This window comes from Oratosquilla oratoria, chromosome 26 (genome assembly GCF_046742065.1).
Source record: "Oratosquilla oratoria isolate Oo_2021 chromosome 26, ASM4674206v1, whole genome shotgun sequence".
Taxonomy (NCBI): Eukaryota; Metazoa; Arthropoda; class Malacostraca; order Stomatopoda; family Squillidae; genus Oratosquilla; species Oratosquilla oratoria.
The window spans coordinates 49124793-49144792 of record NC_134802.1 but is presented as its reverse complement, the minus strand read 5'-3'; the positions used below and the strand labels follow the sequence as shown (position 1 = coordinate 49144792).

General features: G+C 44.0%; 1 protein-coding gene across 2 annotated transcripts in view; it reads left to right on the top strand.

The window, feature by feature from the left end:
- LOC143039539 (uncharacterized) overlaps window positions 1-20000 on the top strand; it is a 213002-nt gene that overhangs the window by 116648 nt on the left and 76354 nt on the right. For both annotated transcript variants that reach the window (XM_076209707.1, XM_076209706.1), the window contains exons 19-32: window positions 3634-3826; window positions 4843-5039; window positions 6735-6846; window positions 9026-9196; window positions 9879-10131; window positions 11071-11221; window positions 11925-12103; window positions 12546-12726; window positions 13341-13456; window positions 14006-14138; window positions 15182-15325; window positions 15814-15932; window positions 17325-17455; window positions 19216-19338. In XM_076209707.1, coding sequence (XP_076065822.1) covers window positions 3634-3826; window positions 4843-5039; window positions 6735-6846; window positions 9026-9196; window positions 9879-10131; window positions 11071-11221; window positions 11925-12103; window positions 12546-12726; window positions 13341-13456; window positions 14006-14138; window positions 15182-15325; window positions 15814-15932; window positions 17325-17455; window positions 19216-19338 — 2203 coding nt within the window. The remainder of the gene's footprint in view (window positions 1-3633; window positions 3827-4842; window positions 5040-6734; window positions 6847-9025; window positions 9197-9878; window positions 10132-11070; window positions 11222-11924; window positions 12104-12545; window positions 12727-13340; window positions 13457-14005; window positions 14139-15181; window positions 15326-15813; window positions 15933-17324; window positions 17456-19215; window positions 19339-20000) is intronic.

Here is a 20000-nt window from a genome sequence, read left to right as displayed (position 1 = left end):
TCCTTATCCATACCCTCTTCTTGGACTCCTCTTCCTCCTCCTCCTCCTCCTCTTTACCCTCTCTCTACTCATCCTTATCCATACCCTTTTCTTCCTTTCCTCCTCCTCCTCCTTGTCCTTGTCTTCCTCTTCCTTCTCATCACTTCATCGTTATTATTCTTTCCACCATCATTCCTCTCATCGCCTCCTCTCCTCCCCTTTCTCTTCCTTGTCCTTCTCCTCCTCCCCCTCCTCCTCCTCCTCTTTATCCTCAACCTCCTCATCCTTATCCATACCCTCTTCTTGGACTCCTCTTCCTCCACTTCCTCGCCTTTCCTCCCTTCCCTCATCCTCTTCCTCGTCTTTATCCTCTTCCTCCGCATCTTCTTCCTCGTCTTTATCCTCTTCCTCCCCATCCTTTTCCTCGTCTTCCTCCTCCTCCTTCCTCCTCCTCCTCTTCCTCTTCCTCCCCATCACTTCATCGTTATTATTCTTTCATCCCTCCTTCTCATCTCCCTCTTCCTCGTCTTCCCTCCTCCTCCTCCTCCTCCTCCTCCTCCTCCTCCTCCTCCTCCTCCTCTTCCTCCTCCTCCTCCTCCTCCTCCTCTTCCTCCATCGCGGATAACGGAACACTTTAACCCTTTTGATAAATGTGTGACGTCCACTTTAGACATTTTAACTCTTGAGAAGCGTAGTCCGTCTCTGTCCTTGCTCGTTTCCGCCTTCAGTGTGTGTGTGTGTGTGTGTGTGTGTGTGTGTGTGTGTGTGTGTGTGTGTGTGTGTGTGTGTGTGTGTGTGTGTGTGCGTGTGCGTGTATGTATTCACCATGGTCCCTGGACCACGTGTTGGACTCGTGATCGACATCTACTACCCTCCCGGAAGAAAGCTCAGAGCTCATATAGGACCGATCTATGGGTAAAGCTGTGACTTGACACGCACACACACATCTAACTCCCCGCCCATGAGAGTTGGAGTAACGACCCGCAGCGCAGCGATACTGAAATTATTTCAGCCTTGGGCGGGATCCGGAACCCGGACCGTCGTAGTGGCGGTCGGGAACTGTACCAACTGCGCCACGTGTGTGTGTGTATTCACCTCGGATCTGCTGCAGTCTCTGTCGAGACAGCCAGACACCACCCTACGGCAGTGAGCTCAGAGCTCATTATTTGCCGATCTCTGGGTAGGTCTGAGACCACTCACACACCACACACCGGGACAGCAAGGTCACAACTCCTTGACTAACGTCCCGTACCTACTCACTGCTAGGTGAACAGGGGTTACTGTGTGTGTGTGTGTATGTGTGTGTGTGTACGCATGTGCGTATGTGCGTATGTAAGTACTCAAGTGATGAGTTCGATATCTCGACCTTCAAGTAACACTTGACTCCCCCATTGGTTGGAGCTCACACTCAAACTACAGGAATTTCGAGTGTCTGTATGCAGAGGTCAGCCTACCCCCCTCCCCCCTCTCTCTCTTTCTCTCTCTCTCTCTCTCTCTCTTACTCACTCTCACTCTCTTTCTCCACCCTCTCTCTCTCTCTCTCTCTCTCTCTCTCTCTCTCTCTCTCTCTCTCTCTCTCTCTCTCTCTCTCTCTCTCTCTCTCTCTCTCTCTCTCTCTCTCTCTCTCTCTCTCTTACTCACTCTCACTCTCTTTCTTCACCCTCTTTCTCTCTCTCTCCCTCCATCCTCTCTCTCCCTCTCTTATTCACTCTCACTCTCTTTCTCCACCCTCTTTTTCTCTCTGTCTGTCTCTCTCTCTCTCCCTCTACTCTCTTTCTCTTTCTCTATCCTTCTCTATCTTTCTCTCTTTCTTTCTCTATCTCCCTCTTACTCTCTCTCTCTCCCTATTACCCTCTCTCTCTCTCTCTCTTTCTCTCTCTCCTCTCTCGCTCTCAGCCTTTTTCTCTCGCTCTTTGTCTCTTCCTCTCTGTAACTTGTTTTCTCCTTCTCTCTTTCTCTACCTCACTCTCTCACTCTCTTTCTCTATCTGTCTTTTTCTCTCTCCCTCTCTCTTCCTCTCTTAGTCTTTCTCTTCCTCCCTCCCCGGACCTCCTCCCCCTCCCCCCTCTCCCCTCCCCAGACGTTCTCCCCCTCTTCCTCTCCCCCTCCCCCCTCCCCAGACCTTCCCCCCTCAAGACAAAGCACAGATCATCAAGAGGAATCGAGTCTCGTTAGAGGGACCATTGCCACCATGGATGAGCCAACGAAGTTACCATGACATTTAACTGTAAATGGATAGGATAGTGGTAGCAGTAGTGTTAGTTCATCTTCTACCCTGTTTTCTTAACTGTAGCTTAGTATAGTAAACACAAACGGCCTCGTTAGGGACAGGAGTCCTGCTGTTGTTTGTTCTTCCTTTGTGTTCCTTTGTAACATCTCACCTTTCCTCTCGTCTCACAATCCATCGTTCTTGGACTTAGCGCGGTGGTAAGCACTTTAGGAATTGCTGTTGACGATTATACTAATTGGGGGTCGCGATCTGTGATGTTTTTCTTCAAGTTAGCGTCCGTAGCTTCATTCTTAGAAGATTTGATTAGTTTGGTCTTGTTGCCGTCAGGCGATTTTATTCAGTTAAGGATCCTGACCTCACTTGAGTTATGTATGTAAAATTGACCTAAGGTCAGCCACAAGGAAAGCTATGCAGCGAGGCACGGCACCAAAAATGTCAACCATTTCATTAAGATAAAAAACACATTTAGATGAATAAAATCACCTGGCGACAGTTAGAAATAATAACGAATTATCAAACGATAATATCACGTCACACGTGTCACGTGTCACGAGTCACGTGGGCAACCCACATCCCGTTTTCTATACACGTCACGGCCACTTGACACCATTTTCTGTTCTCCGTCACGTTTAATGTGATTAATACGGTACCTAGTCACGTGATTCAAGAGTCCTGTAATATCTATACCCAGTCTGATCAAATAACATGAAAAACATGATTCTATATAAAAATAGGTTGGTAACAAAAATATGAATATGCACATGCATATGTACTGTATATGTATATGTATATGTATATGTATATGTATATGTGTATGTATATATATGTATATATATATATATATATATGTATATATATGTATATGTAGAGTATATGTATGCATATGTCTATGTGTATATGTATGTATATATATATGAATAAGTATATGTATATGTATCATATGTATATGTATATCTATGTACATGAATATGCATACGTATATATATATATATTTTTTCTTAATTTTCCCTTTGTAGCGGTTGCCCTTACGACCTGCATAATTGCGATACATACATACATATACATACATACATACATACATACAGACATACATACATACATACATACATACATACATAGATAGATACATACATACATACATACATACATATACATACATATATATATATATATATATATATATATATATATATATATATATATGTATATATGTATATATATGTAGAGAGAGAGATAGAGAAAGAGATTAGAGAGGGAGAGATAGAGAGTAGAGAGAGAGGGAGAAAAAAAAAAAAGATTCCATAGATAAATGATCCTTCCTAAACAGAGCCCATGGGAGTGACATTTCACTCAAAAAAAAAAAAAAAAAAAAAAAAATCCTGAGACCCAAATCTCATTTTTCTTTTTCTTCTCGTTTTCTTCAGGCGATGAACTTCCCGGCCTCCGTCGTGTCGCAGTTCCCCTCTTGCACCAAGTCCGTCACCATCCGGTTCCAAGGAACCATCATCAAGCTCAAACAGAACCGCCACGTCACCGTCAACAGCATCGAGGTCAATGATCTGCCAACCTGGGTCAACGGGGCCTTCGTCAAGATGGTGTCCAATCTCTTCATGATGGGTAAGTACTTATATATATATATATATATATGTGTGTGTGTGTGTGTGTGTGTGTGTGTGTGTGTGTGTGTGTGTGTGTGTGATTCACCATGGTCTTGGATCACATGATGGACTCGTGATCGACAGCTATTCCCCTCTCGAAGGAGAGCTCAGAACTCATATATGACCGACCTTTGGGTAACATATGTGTGTGTGTGTGTGTGTGTGTGTGTGTGACGCAGTAGACAGATTACAGGACTCATATTTTCTTAGCCATGAGTTCAAGTCCTGCACTCCTCTCCAATTCCCAGCAATGACATGTCCGTTACCTGTTCCCCGAGCCCATTGGGCAAAGGTGACGGCTTGATCCACCTCACCACCTTCTGGTGGAAGAGTCCTCAGCATGATTCCCCTCTTTCCCGAAGAACAGTTTCCTCAGGTTCTTCGTGGCACTCCGGAAGCTAAAAGCTCTTCTTCTTTCTTCTTCAGTGGAGCTTCTGGTGGAGGGTCCTCACCATGATCTCCCTCTTTCCCGAAGAACAGTTCCCTCAGATTCTTCGTGACACTCCGGAAGCTAAAATCTCTTCTTCTTTCTTCTTCAGTGGAGCTTCTGGTGGAGGGTCCTCACCATGATCTCCCTCTTTCCCGAAGAACAGTTCCCTCAGGTTCTTCGTGGCACTCCGGAAGCTAAAAGCTCTTCTTCTTTCTTCTTCAGTGGAGCTTCTGGTGGAGGGTCCTCACCATGATTCCCCTCTTTCCCGAAGAACAGTTCCCTCAGGTTCTTCGTGGCACTCCGGAAGCTAAAATCTCTTCTTTCTTCTTCAGTGGAGCTTCTGGTGGAGGGTCCTCACCATGATCTCCCTCTTTCCCGAAGAACAGTTCCCTCAGGTTCTTCGTGGCACTCCGGAAGCTAAAAGATCTTCTTTCTTCTTCAGTGGAGCTTCCCAATCCATAATTTCTCTTTTTTTTTCCCGAAGAACAGTTCCCTCAGGTTCTTCGTGGCACTCCAGAAGCTAAAAGATCTTCTTTCTTCTTCAGTGGAGCTTCCCAATGGCATGGACGTCTGGTGGGACGGTCAGACCCGGGCCTACATCGACGCTCCGGCAGACTTCCGAGGCAGAACCTCCGGACTTTGCGGAACCTTCAACGACAACCAGAAGGACGACTTCTTGACTCCGGAGGGCGACGTCGAGCAGAACGCCATCGCCTTCGCCAACAAGTGGAAGACCTCTGAGGTTCGTGAACCTACGCACTTCCTTCCTTCCTTCCTTCCTTCCTTCTTTCTTTCTTTCCTTTCTCCCTTCTTTCTTTCCTTCCTTATTTTCCCTCTTTACCCTTCTTCCATCCTTCCTTCCTTCCTTCCTTCCTTCCTTCCTTCCTTCCTTCCTTCCTTCTTTCTTTCCTTCTTTCCTTCTTTACTTCCTACCTTCATTTCTTCCTTGTCTACTTCCTTCTTTACTTCCTTCCTTCTTTCCTTCTTTACTTCCTTCCTTCCTTCCTTCTTTCTTTTCTTCTTTCCTTCTTTACTTCTTTCCTTCCTTCCTTCCTTCCTTCCTTCTTTCTTTCCTTTATTTTTTCCTTTTTTACTTCCTACCTTCATTTCTTCCTTGTTTACTTCCTTCTTTACTTCCTTCCTTCCTTCCTTTTTTCTTTCCTTCTTTCCTTCCTACCTTCCTTCCTTCCTTCCTTCTTTACTTCCCTCCTTACTTCCTTCCTTCCTTCTTTACTTCCCTCCTTACTTTCTTCCTTCTTTCCCTGCTCCCTTCCTTCCTTCATTACTTTCTTCCTTTATTTCTTTCTTCCTCCTTACCTTTCTACCTTTCCTCTTTACTTCCTTTCTTCCTTCCTACTTTCCTTCCTTCCTTCGTTTTTACTTCCTTCCTTCCTTCCTCCCTTCCTTCCTTCCTTCCTTCCCTTCTTCCTTTCTTTCTTCCTTCCTCTCTTCTTTGCTTACTTTTCTCCTTCCTTCCCTTCCTTTCCTTCCTTCCTTCCTTACCTCCCTCACCTCCTTCCTTCCTTCCTCTCACCCTTCCTTACTTTCTTCTTTCCTTCTCTTTCTAAACATTGCTCTGTGCAGAAGTTTCTTTAATCTTAACCAAACCCTCCGAGACCCCCCCCCCAAAAAAAAAAAAGAAAAGAAAAAAAAAAGTTCACACAAAAGTTCGAGTCCCCACGAAAGGAGGACAAATGTCCCAATAATATCCTCATATATACACTCAACTAATATACCCCCCTCACACCTATACTCCTCACTCCACCATCACCCTCCCACCTCCACCACCCCTCCACCCTCCCATCTCCACCCTCCCCTCTACCCTCCCACCTCCACCCTCCCCTCCACCATCCCCTCCACCCTCCCACCTCCACCACCTCCTCCACCATCACCCTTCCACCTCCACCCTCCCACCTCCACCACCACCTACAACATCCTCATCCCATCCTCATCTCCAAACTCATCTCTATCCTCATCCCTATCCCCATCCCTATCCCCATTTCTACATCCCGATTCCTATCCTCATCCCCATTTTCTTCCCTATCTTATCCTCATCCCCAACCCTATCCCTGTTCTCAACCCCATCCACACATCCCCTTCCCTGTCCTATCCACACATCCCCATCCCCACATCCCCATCCCTATCCTCATCCCCATCCACACATCCCCATCCCCATCACTATCCCCATCCCCACATCCCCATCCCTATCCCTATCCTCAACCCCATCACCATTCCTACCCCCATTCCCACATCCACACCCCTATCCTTATCCTCAACCCCCTATCCCTATCCCCATCCCCACATCCACATTACTATCCCCCTTCCCCATCCCCATACCTATCCCTATCCTCACCCCCCCCCTACTGCCCATGATAAACACGGCGATATCGTTGTACTAAATTAACAAATAGTGTTACGCTCGCGTTTCCTCTTGCAGAAATGTCCCGACATGCCTGTGAGCGAGGACGCGCATCCTTGCGACCGTCACGTCCAGAACAAGGCCGTGGCCGAGAAGTACTGCGCCAAGATCAAGTCCAGGCTCTTCGCGAGTAAGTCCGAGAATCAGAAAGTCCTTAGAAAAATAATAATTATGAATAAATAAATAAATAAAATAAACAAATAAATAAATAAATAAATAAATAAATAGATAAATAAATAAAAAATAAATAAATAAGTAATATAATAATAATATTAGTAGTAATAGTAGTATTATTAAGGGAGAGCGACTGGAGGAAGTGGATAGTTTTAGATACTTGGGTGCAAGTGTAGCAGGAAAAGGTGGAGTGAAGGTGGAGGTAGAATGTAGATTGAGAGAAGCGAGTAAATGCCTTGGTGGTTTAAAGAGTGTAATGAGAAATAGACATTTGGGAATGGATGCGAAGAGGAGACTGTATGAAGGAGTGATTGTGCCAACAGCACTGTATGGGGCAGAAACGTGGAACATAAGAGAAGAAGAGAGAAGGAGTTTGAATGTGTTTGAGATGAGGTGTCTGAGAAGTATGGTGGGGGTTACTAGGCTAGATAGAGTGAGAAATGAGGAGGTGAGGAGGAGAACAGGGGTGAAAAAGGATTTGGGAGAGAGGGTTGATGAAAGAATATTAGGATGGTTTGGACACATGGAAAGAATGAGTGAAGAAAGACTAGTAAAAGAGGTATGGAAGGCAGATGTGGAGGGAGTGAACATGAGGGGACGTCCTAGGATGAGGTGGATGGATGGGGTGAAGGGGGCTTTGGGGAAGAGGGGAATGTCTGTTGAGGAAGGAAGGGAGAGGACGGAAGACAGAGGTGAGTGGAGAATGGTTGTATATGGATGATGTTGTGACTGCATGAGGAGGAATTGGCGGGGGGGTGGGGGGTGGGGTAGTATGTTTGAGTAAATTTTGACGCAGCCCGAAGGGATTTCTCCCCGTCCTCTCCTTATATGCAAAGGGGGACGGAGAGGGGGGGTCGCCGATTAAATGAAGCGGCCTTGCTGTGGATGTACTGTGTCTTGCGACACTGCTTCTGACCCAGGGCGGTGGGCAGGGTTCAGGGATGACCCGTCATCCAGGAGGTGCTCAGATGAGAGGAAGGGTGGGAGGGGTGTGGAGTGTATTTAGGGATGAAATGGGTGGGAGTGTTTTTATGCCTTTCCTTTTGTGGCTACCTCCCTTGGAAGGGGGAAAAAGCCTTGGTATATGTATGTATGTATGTATGTATTATTATTATTGTTATTATTGTTATTATTATTATTATCATTATCATTATCATTATCATTATCATTATCATTGTCATTATCATTATCATTATCATTATTATTATAATAATAATAATTATTATTATTATCGTCATTATCATTATTATCATAATCATTATCATTATCAATATTATCATTATTATTATTATCATTATCATCACTATTATTATTATTATCATTATTATTATTATTATCAATAATAATAATAATAATAATAATAATAATAATAATAATAATAATAATAATAATAATAATAATAATAATAATAATAATAATAATAATAATTAATAATAATAATAATAATTCTATAAAATCTATGAACAGACAACTGGGTATATGAATTCATAATTATCCGATATAGATAAAACTACTCAGATAAGTCAACATTAAACAACACAAACCCCAAAACACACAAAATACCCACATAACAGTTGCCCCCGTTACTCAAACAAATGCCCCCGTTACTCGAACAAATGCATAAACAAACGAACACATTCCTTTAAATAAACGTGATTAATTCCAGAATGCCACCTCGCCGTCGACCCAGACCAGTTCTACAGGGACTGTCTGTACCTCATAACAGTTGCCCCCGTTACTCGAACAGTTGCCCCCGTTACTCGAACAAATGCCCCCGTTACCCAAACAAATGCCCCCGTTACTCGAACAAATGCCCCCGTTACTCGAACAAATGCCCCCTTTACTCGAACAAATGCCCCCGTTACTCGAACAAATGCCCCCTTTACTCGAACAAATGCCCCCGTTACTCGAACAGTTGCCCCCGTTACTCTAACATATTCACCCTTTACTCGAACAAATGCCCCCGTTACTCGAACAAATGCCCCCTTTACTCGAACAAATGCCCCCGTTACTCGAACAAATGCCCCCGTTACTCGAACAAATGCCCCCGTTACTCGAACAAATGCCCCCCGTTACTCGAACAAATGCATAAACAAACGAACACATTCCTTTAAATAAACGTGATCTAATTCCAGAATGCCACCTCGCCGTCGACCCGGACCAGTTCTACAGGGACTGTCTCTACGACATGTGCAGCTGCGAGACTCCTCTGGACTCCTGTCTCTGCCCGATCCTCGCCACCTACGGCAAGGAGTGCGCCAGGAAGGGAATCCTCGTCGACTGGAGGTCCGAGGTCCGGGAATGCGGTACGTCTCGAAAGGTCTCGAGGGGGGTCTCGAAAGGTCTCGAGGGGGGTCTCGAAAGGTCTCGAGGGGGTCTCGAAAAACCTCGATGGGGTCTCGAAAGGTCTCGAGGGGGGTCTCGAAAGGTCTCGAGGGGGGGCTCGAAAAGTCTCGAGGGGGGTCTCGAAAGGTCTGGAGGGGGTCTCGAAAGGTCTCGAGGGGGGTCTCGACGGGTCTCCAGAGATCTCAAAAGGTCTCGAGGGGTCTCTAGAGGTCTCGAGGGGTCTCCAGAGGTCTCGAGGGGTCTCGAGGGTGTCTCCAAAAGTCTCGAGTGAGTCTCAAAAGGTCTCGAGGGGGCTCTAAAAGTCTTGAGCGATCTCAAAAGGTCTCGAGTTGTCTTGAATTGTTCTCAAACTGTCTCGAATGGTGTTGAAGACTCTCGAACTGTCTCGAGCTGTGTCGAACGGTCTCGAGCTGTCTTAAACTGTCTCGAACTGTCACGAATAGTCTCGAAGGATCTCGAAATGTCTCGAACTACCTCAATTAATCTCGAATTATCTCGATTAGTCTCGAAGTGTCTCGAATAGTCTCGAACTGTTTCGAACGGTCTCGAACTATCTCGAATCATCCCAAACCACCTCCAACTATCTCACCTACACCCAACAGACAACCTCCAGGTACTAAACGCAACCTACACCTTCTGCAGGTGTCCACTGCACGGGGGGACAGACGTACCAGATCTGCGGAAACACCTGCACGCGCACCTGTTTCGACGTCGCCGCCAACAGCGACTGCAAGAGGAAGTGCGTGGAGGGCTGCAACTGTCCCGAAGGCTTCTCTCTCGACGAGGAAGGTGTCTGCGTGCCCATCAGCACTTGTCCTTGTATCTACGAGGGCAAGGAGTACAAGCCTAGTTACGAGATGATTCAGTCACAGTTGGACGGGTCGCAAGCTGTGTGGTAAGATTTGGAGATTTTTTTTTTTTTTTTTTTTTTTTTTAGGGGAGCTGGAGGGCTGCTTAGCGTATTTTTGGTTTAGCGGGAACTATGTTTAAAGGAATTTTTGGTTTCATGGAACTTTGGTTTAAAGAATTTTTTTATTTGGTGGGTCTTTTTTTGGGGGGGAGGGGGAGGCTTCTTAACGTAGTTTTGGTTTAGCAGAACCTATGTTTAAAGGAATTTTTGGTTTCACGGAACTTTGGTTTAAAGAATTTTTTTATTTGGTGGGCCATTTTTTTTTTGGGGGGGGGAAGGCTTCTTAACGTAGTTTTGGTTTAGCAGAACCTATGTTTAAAGGAATTTTTGGTTTCACGGATTTTTGGTTAGAAAATTCGATTAATGTTTTTTTTTGTGGGGGGGGGGCTGGAGGGCTTCTTAGCGTAATTTTGGTTTAACGGGGCCTATGTTTAAAGGAATTTTTGGTTTCACGGAACTTTGGTTTAAAGCAAATTTTGATTTGGTGGATCTTTTTTTTTATATATATTTTGGTTTAATGGGCTTTTGATCAAGGGACGTTTGTATGGTCAATAGCAACTCGATATAGATATAAATTTTATCATCATTCATCAACAACCATGACCTTTCTCGTGTTTTTAATAGGAACCCAAAATTTCTCTAGATATCCATCTAAAACGTAACTTAAAAAATAGTAAATAAACAAATAAACAAACAAACAAATGAATAAACAAATAGATAAATAAATAGATAATAAATAGATAAATAAATAAATAAATAAATAAACAAATAAACAAACAAACAAATGAATAAACAAATAGATAAATAAATAGATAATAAATAGATAAATAAATAAATAAAAATACTAGCATGGGTTCTCGTAGACAGACCCACAGAAACCTTCCTCGTTACATCATCATCTGACTTCGTTGTCTCCTCCTTCAGCGAGTGTGTCAACGCCCAATGGGCCTGCCGGGACGCGACCTCAGCTGACCTTGAATCCATGGCCTTCTACAAGCTTCCTCAAGTACAGTGCATTGAAGCCGCCCATGAGAAGTACACTGACTGTATGCCTGACGAGCCTGTATCCTGTGAGGTGAGATTCTTCCCCTTGTCGTTCTGTACTTCGTACTCACACCACAGAACACTCCCTGGCTCAATAGGTTAGAGCGTCGCTACATGCGGCGGAGGTCGAGGTGATGACGGTTCGAACCCAGCCGCCAGCGAGTTGGACCAAGGTTATGGGTCATTAGATTTCATGCTACAAAGTCCTCTGTAAGGGGTACTGTTCTAGACTCCTGATAGGGAGAGTTCCCGACGTTAAGCTGAATCAAAATTAATCAGTCACTCGAACTATGAGGTAGCTAGGTATGTTTGCCTTTGTCAGAACCCTGGAGTTTAAGTCTAGACGTTTCGCGTTGACTCTTGCGGGATTCGAACGGTCATCTATTAAGCTTCTTGCCATACATTGGCAGTAATGAATAGATAAACGAATACTTTAGATAAATTAATTAAAACAAAAATGAACAAACAGATAGATAAGTGAATTAATAGGTAAATAAACAAATTAGTAATAAATAGATGAACATATAAATAAATATATATATATAAACAAATGAGTAAATAAAATAAGCGAATAACTCCATAATCAAATAAATGAATAGATAAGTAAGTAGATAATGATATAAGTAAACGAATGGACAGATATTTAAGCAAACAAGGAAGGTAGCAATCAACTACTCAAACAAACAAACATACATACAAACAAACAATCACATCGGTGACTTTCCCGCCTCCAGAACATGCACATCGGACCAGTGACCCAGAATGAGGTTTGCCAGGCCGGATGCATCTGCGAACAAGGATATGTGCGGGACATAGACACGAACCTGTGCATCCGAAGGGAGGAGTGTCCCTGTCACCACGGGGGCCGCTCCTACCAGGACGGAGAAACTATCCAGGAGGAATGCAACACATGGTGAGGAGAAATAGTGAAGAGGAGTCTTGTTGTTGAAAGGGGACTGGGGGCAGTGATGAAAAACGAAAACTTTTTTTTTTTTTTTATCAGAGTTAATTTTTTTTTTTTTTTTTTTTTACGCTGCCAAAGTTGCTCAGATATTAATATTGAGTATATAAAAACGAGTGTAACTTCGGTAGTGTAATAAAAAAATGTAAGAAAAAAAAATCAAATTTTTTTCTTCTTTTTTGCATCACTAAACAGGGGACAAGTCGTTCAGGAAAAGGTCGTTTGAGCGGGTCGAAGAAATCAATACGACCGTGGCCCTTTTCTTGACAATGTTGTCATATATTCTATGGTAGTTTTACTAACTTCCTTCATTATTCATCCACTCATTTGCTCGTTTATTTCCTTTTTCGTCCCCGACCACCGAAACTGTCACTACCCTGTGGCATTTCGACAGTGAGTGCTTCGCCGGACAGTGGCGCTGTACGGAGGAGAGCTGTCCATCGATCTGCACAGCCTGGGGAGATTCTCACTTCAAAACCTTCGATGGGAAGATGTACGAGTTCCACGGAACGTGCGACTACATGCTGGCGAAGGGCAAAGCGTCTCGCGCGGATACCTTCGAAGTCACGATACAGGCAAGTGGTGAATGGTTCATCTTATAGCCTACCGCCTCTGTACGCACGCACACGAACGTTTGGTACTTGTCCCTTACGTTTGATGCTGGCGTTTAACGTTTGACATTTGTGTCTGGCCTGTGGCACTCCTTGTTTCCGTTTCCAGAACGTTTGGTACCCGTTTTCAACGTTTGATGCTTATGTGTAATGTTTTGACATTTGATCTTCATGTCGAACGTTTCCTACTCACATTTGATGTTTGGTACTCGTGTCTGGCCTACGGCACCTTTGTTTCATCAAACGTATGATACTTATATCCCATATTCTATACTTTCCTCTAACATATGCTACGTAGACGTCACGAGGCGCGAGTACGTATACGAAGATGCCAGAGGCGGCGTCTCGATTATATTTATTTTGTAGTTGTAGCTGAGTGATCGCCGAATTCTGTGAACTGGTTTGATCACGTTTTCTGTGTTTATTATCACTCAGAGTGAAAGAGAACGAGTAATACAGCAGTGACTTTATACTTCATAACGCGAGTAGTGTGATGCATCGTACATATGGCATCCGATGCTGTGCGCGAGAATTTGACTCTCATTGAAGAGGTTAATTGTTCCCTTTCTCATTTCCAGAACGTTCCTTGTGGCACAAACGGTGTGACGTGTGCAAAGGCTCTCACGCTCCGTGTGGGTCACGGCTCAGACCAAGAGGTCGTTCAACTCTCACGGAACAAGCCAACACCTCTCAGGTGAGATTACTTTACCCTCTTCGATGGCATGCCTGTAACCCTTTCTCTGGGTTGCTTAGTTGATTTGATGCCTGTATCTATCCATATACCAAGAGATTCTTCCCCCATATAAGAAAGGTAGCTAAGTCAGAGGTACGTGCCTATTTCCACTCCCCTCCACCGCCCTCTCCACCTTCCCATCTTAGCTCCTCATGGATGACGGGTTATCCCTGCATTCCCAGACATTACATTAACTCCCTTTCTCCCCTTCTGCAGGAACATGAGAGACACTACATTAACCTCCCTTTCACCTCCTTCTTCTTCCCCTTCTACAGGAACATGACAGACACTACATTAATCCCCCTTTCTCCTCTTCTGCAGAAACATGACAGACACTACATTAATCCCCCTTTCTCCCCTTCTGCAGGAACATGACAGACACTACATTAACATCCCTTTCTCCTCCTTCTTCTTCCCCTTCTGTAGGAACATGCAATCCCCCTTTCTCCCCATATGCAGGAACGTGACAGACACTACATTACTCACCCCTTTCCTCCCCTTCTTCCGCAGGAACATGACGAGGACCATTGTCCGCGAGGCAGGTGCCTTCATCTTCGTCGAAGTGGCCGATATGGGTCTCATCCTCCAATGGGACAAAGGGACCAGAGCCTACATCAGACTCGACCCCACGTGGAAAGGAAAGGTACGACACGGAGGAGGAGAAGGAGGAGGAGGAAGGGGAGAAGAAGGAGTAGGGAGAGGAGGAAGGAGAGGAGCAGGAGAAGGAAGAAGAGGAAGAGGAGGAAGGGGAGGAGAAGGAGTAGGAAGAGGAGGAAGGGGAGGAGAAGGAGTAGGAATAGGAGGAAGGAGAGGAGTGGGAGAAGGAAGGGGAGGAAAAGGAGAAGGAAGGAGAGGAAGAGGAGGAAGGAGCGGAACAAGAAAAGGAAGAAGGGGAAGAGGAGGATGTATGTAAGGTCCTTCTTGGACGAACAGAAGAATTCGCAATCAATATCCTGTAGTTAGGGACGCGGCCTCTTTGTTCTTATATCTGTCGTATAACAGGACAAAATGGGATGTTGAGAGGTAAGACATCTTCTTCTTCCACTTATGCATGTATTAATCAAATCTTTTGGCGTCACCCAAATAAAACAAGTAAAATGTATGTCACTATCAGGGGTTGAAAATCATAAGGAGTATGGAAACCTGATATTTCAGATAAATATAAAGTCACCCCTAACTGTAGCTGTTTTCTGTGTAGTGCATTCATGCTTTTTGATAATATCTTCAACTATGACTATAAAATTCTTAGGGAAGCTGAATGCATTTTAATTTAATTTGGTTTCAGTTAAACTAAATGATGATAAATCGATTTGTATCGTAAATTAGACTCTAAAAAAGAGAACAGAATGGATGATATCTACATAGCGATTATTTACATGTTTTTTTCTGTTATCCTCGGCAATTGTAATAGTTATTTCGTACTATGTGTTCTTGTCCTTATCTGCACCTCATGTATATTGATTCTTTGCCAAATGAACTTACTTACTTATACCTAGACAATATTTTTTCATAATTTTTTAGCAATATTTGTTTTGTAAATTGAGATCAATACGTATTACCTCCAGTATCCATGATTATTATTTAAAAAAATGAAATTTTAGTAGTGGAATATCACCTTTGTTTATGTTTGTTTATGTCTGTTCGTGTTTTGCGTTTACTCACTCGCCTCCGTCCATCTTATACCAGGTGAAGGGTCTCTGTGGAAACTACAACGGTGACGAGAACGACGACTTCCAGACGCCTTCTGGAGGAACTGGCGAAGTCTCGGCAAGAATCTTTGGCGACAGCTGGCGTCTGCAGAACTACTGCCCTGAGAGTCTTCTAGTCAAGGTATCTAGAATTTCTTTCCATCTAGCCGTTCAGAACTTCAAGTCATTTTTCTTCAGTAACACGCAAACACAATTTATCATTTTCTTTTCTTTCTTTATTTGAAAGATGTGAAAGCACAATTTTTTCCATTTGAAAGATGTGGATTTTCTGTGGATTTCTTCAATGAAATATTACCACAGATAGAAAATTAAGAACTTGTTTAATTTCTAAAACAATATACGACACTGTTTCCTTGTCTCTCCGCCATCTTTGTTTATATTATCCACCTCTTTCCGCCATCTTTGTTTACATTATCCTCCTCTTTCCGCCATCTTTGTTTACATTCTCCCCGGCAGCTATTCCATTAGACCACAAAACATAATTTTCAAGTGAGATATCCGTTCTTGCGGGTTTCCGTGACCGTACGCATCCATGACAAAACCGTTTCCCGATCTCCGGTGCGACCTGGGGCTTGTGACGTCACATACGATTTTTTTTTTCTTTTTCAGGATACTTGCAGCATCCACCCACACCGGAAGGTCTGGGCCTCTGAGAAGTGCGCCATTTTGAAGTCCGACGTCTTCTCCCTCTGTCACTCCGAGGTACCTGTTGCTGGATACATTGAGAGGTGAGTGAAAAGGCAGTGGCGGCGCCAAGGGGGCGCCAAGTGGCCAGCCCCCCCATTAGCCCCCCCAACTGAAATGAGCAAATTGAAAATTTAAAACACTCATTGAAATAATTTTATTAAGTGGAATTTTTAATTGCCAGGGCTAAAGATTTGTCAGCCATCAGTGCTAGCCCTACCATTAACCCCCTCCCCTTCTGAAATGAGGATAATATATGTGTATTATCATCTTACTATTATCCCCCCAAAATTTGCTCAGCCCCCCTTAGCCTCCCCAACTAAAAATTCCTGGCGCCGCCTCTGTGAAAAGGGCATAGTTGACGAATGGAATAAACTTAGTTGACGAATGGAATAAACTTAGTAACCCTGTAGTAAGCGCTGAAACTATTAGTTGTTTTAAGAAACGTTTAGACAACTTTATGGATGGGGATGACAGGTGGTGATGGATACGGAGCTGCCTACCTGTAATGTAGGCCTTATGGTCTCTTGCAGTCTCCTTCATTCTTATGTTTTTATGTTCTTATGGAAGAACTGAATGGTTCAATTCCAAGACTAGGGTTGTGTAGCTACGTACATATACCAAAGGCTGGAAGAGGAGGAGAAGGAGGAAGAGGAGGAGCAAGAGGAGGAGGAAGAGAAGGAGGAAGAGGAGGAGGAGGAGGAGGAGGAGGAGGAGGAGGAAGACACTACCACACAAAATAGAGGATAAATCCTGTGACAATTTCAGGAAAGAAGGTGTTTACATACCTCCCTGCATACATACATATACCAAAGGCTGGAAGAGGTTAGGTTAGTTTGATATAAGTTAAGTTAACTTAGGTAAAGCAAGCTAGGTTAGGCAAGCTAGGTTAGGCGAGAGGGCAAAGCCGTATTGTTACGTTGTATACCGACCAGTGAAGAGGGTTTCTGTCAGACTTCGTGAAACTCCTCTTGGCCCAAGACCTAATGCTCTTCTTCTTCGCGAACTCGTGAACTCACGAACTCGCGAGGAACTCACGAACTCGCGAGGAACTCACGAACTCGCGAAGAACTCACGAACTCGCGAAGAACTCACGAACTCGCGAAGATCCCACGAACTCGCGTAGAACTCACGAACTCGCGAAGAACTAACGAACTCGCGAAGAACCCACGAACTCGCGAAGAACTCACGAACTCGCGAAGAACTCACGAACTCGCGAAGAACCCACGAACTCGGGAAGATCCCACGAACTCGCGTAGAACTCATGAACTCTCGAAGAACTCACGAACTCGCGAAGAACTCACGAACTCGCGAAGAACTCACGAACTCGCGAAGAACTCACGAACTCGCGAAGAACTCACGAACTCGCGAAGAACTCACGAACTCGCGAAGAACTCACGAACTCGCGAAGAACTCACGAACTCGCGTTCTTTCAGGTGCCAGTTCGACGCCTGCGGGTGTGACACGGGCGGTGATTGCCACTGTCTCTGCACAGCTGTGGCCGCCTACGCCCACGAATGTAATATCCACGGCGTCTACATTGCATGGCGCACGCCCGAATTCTGTCGTGAGTATGAAATGCGGGTTCCTTGCTTTTGTGTTGTGGTTGTCAACGTTCAGCATAGGAGAGAGTGTGAGAAACTAGTATAGGTCCATATACAATGATGTGTACTTGTATATGTATATATGTATAGTGTATATGTACATATATGTATCTTATGCACGTACATGTATGAAAGGTCTCATACATATATACTGCATGCTTGTACATATTCATATACGTAAGTACGCATGTGTGTGTACGTGTGTGCGTTTGTATGTGTGCGTGTGTGTGTGTGTTTGCATACGTGCGGTACGTGCATGCGTGTGTATGCGTGCGTGCGTGTGTATGTGTGTACCTGTGTGTACACGTACATATACACATATCCATGACTTATCTGTCTGTTACTCCTGCTTTCCTCATGTAAGCATCATATGCTCATGATGAGACTACAAGTATGCTTCATCTTTAAATCATCATCATAAAAAAAAACACGATATTTTTTCTTTATCCAAACCAAGGCAGTTATTATCTCTTTTCACATAAGCCCTAAGATTTTTTTTTGTAGACCAAAATACATTTTATACTCGTTTCATGAAACCAAAATTTCCTGCCCTACCTTGCAGCAACACAATGACAAAACCAAAAACCCTCTTCATTACCTTGCAGCAACGCAATGACAAAACCAAAAACCCTCTTCAATACCTTGCAGCAATGCAATGACAAAGCCAAAAACCCTATTCATTACCTTGCAGCATCGCAATGACAAAACCAAAAACCCTCTTCATTACCTTGCAGCAATGTATTGACAAAACCAAAAACCCTCTTCATTACCTTGCAGCAATGTATTGACAAAACCAAAAACCCTCTTCATTACCTTGCAGCAATGTATTGACAAAACCAAAAACCCTCTTCATTACCTTGCAGCAATGTATTGACAAAACCAAAAACCCTCTTCATTACCTTGCAGCAACGCAATGACAAAACCAAAAACCCTCTTCATTACCTTGCAGCAATGCAATGACAAAACCAAAAACCCTCTTCATTACCTTGCAGCAATGCATTGACAAAACCAAAAACCCTTTTCATTACCTTGCAGCAATGCGTTGACAAAACCAAAAACCCTCTTCATTACCTTGCAGCAATGTATTGACAAAACCAAAAACCCTCTTCGTTACCTTGCAGCAATGCAATGACAAAGCCAAAAACCCTCTTCATTACCTTGCAGCAATGCATTGACAAAACCAAAAACCCTCTTCATTACCTTACAGCAATGCAATGACAAAGCCAAAAACCCTCTTCATTACCTTGCAGCAACGCAATGACAAAACCAAAAACCCTCTTCATTACCTTGCAGTAATGTATTGACAAAACCAAAAACCCTCTTCATTACCTTGCAGCAACACAATGACAAAACCAAAAACCCTCTTCATTACCTTGCAGCAATGCAATGACAAAACCAAAAACCCTCTTCATTACCTTGCAGCAACGCAATGACAAAACCAAAAACCCTCTTCATTACCTTGCAGCAACGCAATGACAAAACCAAAAACCCTCTTCATTACCTTGCAGCAATGTATTGACAAAACCAAAAACCCTCTTCATTACCTTGCAGCAATGCAATGACAAAACCAAAAACCCTCTTCATTACCTTGCAGCAATGTATTGACAAAACCAAAAACCCTCTTCATTACCTTGCAGCAATGTATTGACAAAACCAAAAACCCTCTTCATTACCTTGCAGCAATGTATTGACAAAACCAAAAACCCTCTTCATTACCTTGCAGCAATGCAATGTGACGAGAAGTGCGAACGCTACGAGCCTTGCATCCCAACGTGTCCCCACGAGAACTGCGACACACTCCTCGACCCCAAGTCTCAGCTCTGTGTCAACGAAACCTGTGTCGAAGGTGAGTCAAGACTCTATGGGTCTCTCATCAAGCATCCTGTGGGTCTTAGGCTCTTTAGTTTCAAGTTCCCTTCCTCATCCACCTCCTTTACCTCCTCCTCTTTCTCTTCTTCCATCTCCTTCTCTTCCTTGTCCTCGTCCTCATCCCATCCTCATCCACCTCCTTCTCCTCATCCTCTTTCTCTCCTTCCATCCCCTTCTCTTCCTTGTCCTCGTCCTCCACCCATCTTCTACTTCTCCTCTTCCATCTCCTCTACCTCCTTCTCCTTCTCTTTCGCTTCTTCCATCTCCTTCTCTTCCTTGTCCTCGTCCTCCTCCTCATCCTCTTGCTTCTCCTCTTCCATCTCCTCCCCCTCCTTCTCCTTTTCTTTGTCCTTCTTCTCTTTATCCCCTTCTCCTCCTCCTCCTCCTCCTCCTCCTCCTCCTCCTCGTGGTATTTTTCTTGTTCTTCCTCTTGTTCTTCATCTTTATCTTCCTATTATTACTCTTACTTTTTCTCTTCCTCTTGTCCTTTCCTCCTTATGTTCTTCCTCTTCCTTCTGTTCTCCATTTTTCTCTTCCTTTGTTTTCTTCCTCTTCCTCCTCCTCATCCTCTTTTCCTCCTCCTCCTGAACCTCCTCAATTAAATTATTTGGCCCTAGCCAGGAAAAAAACAAAAAACCA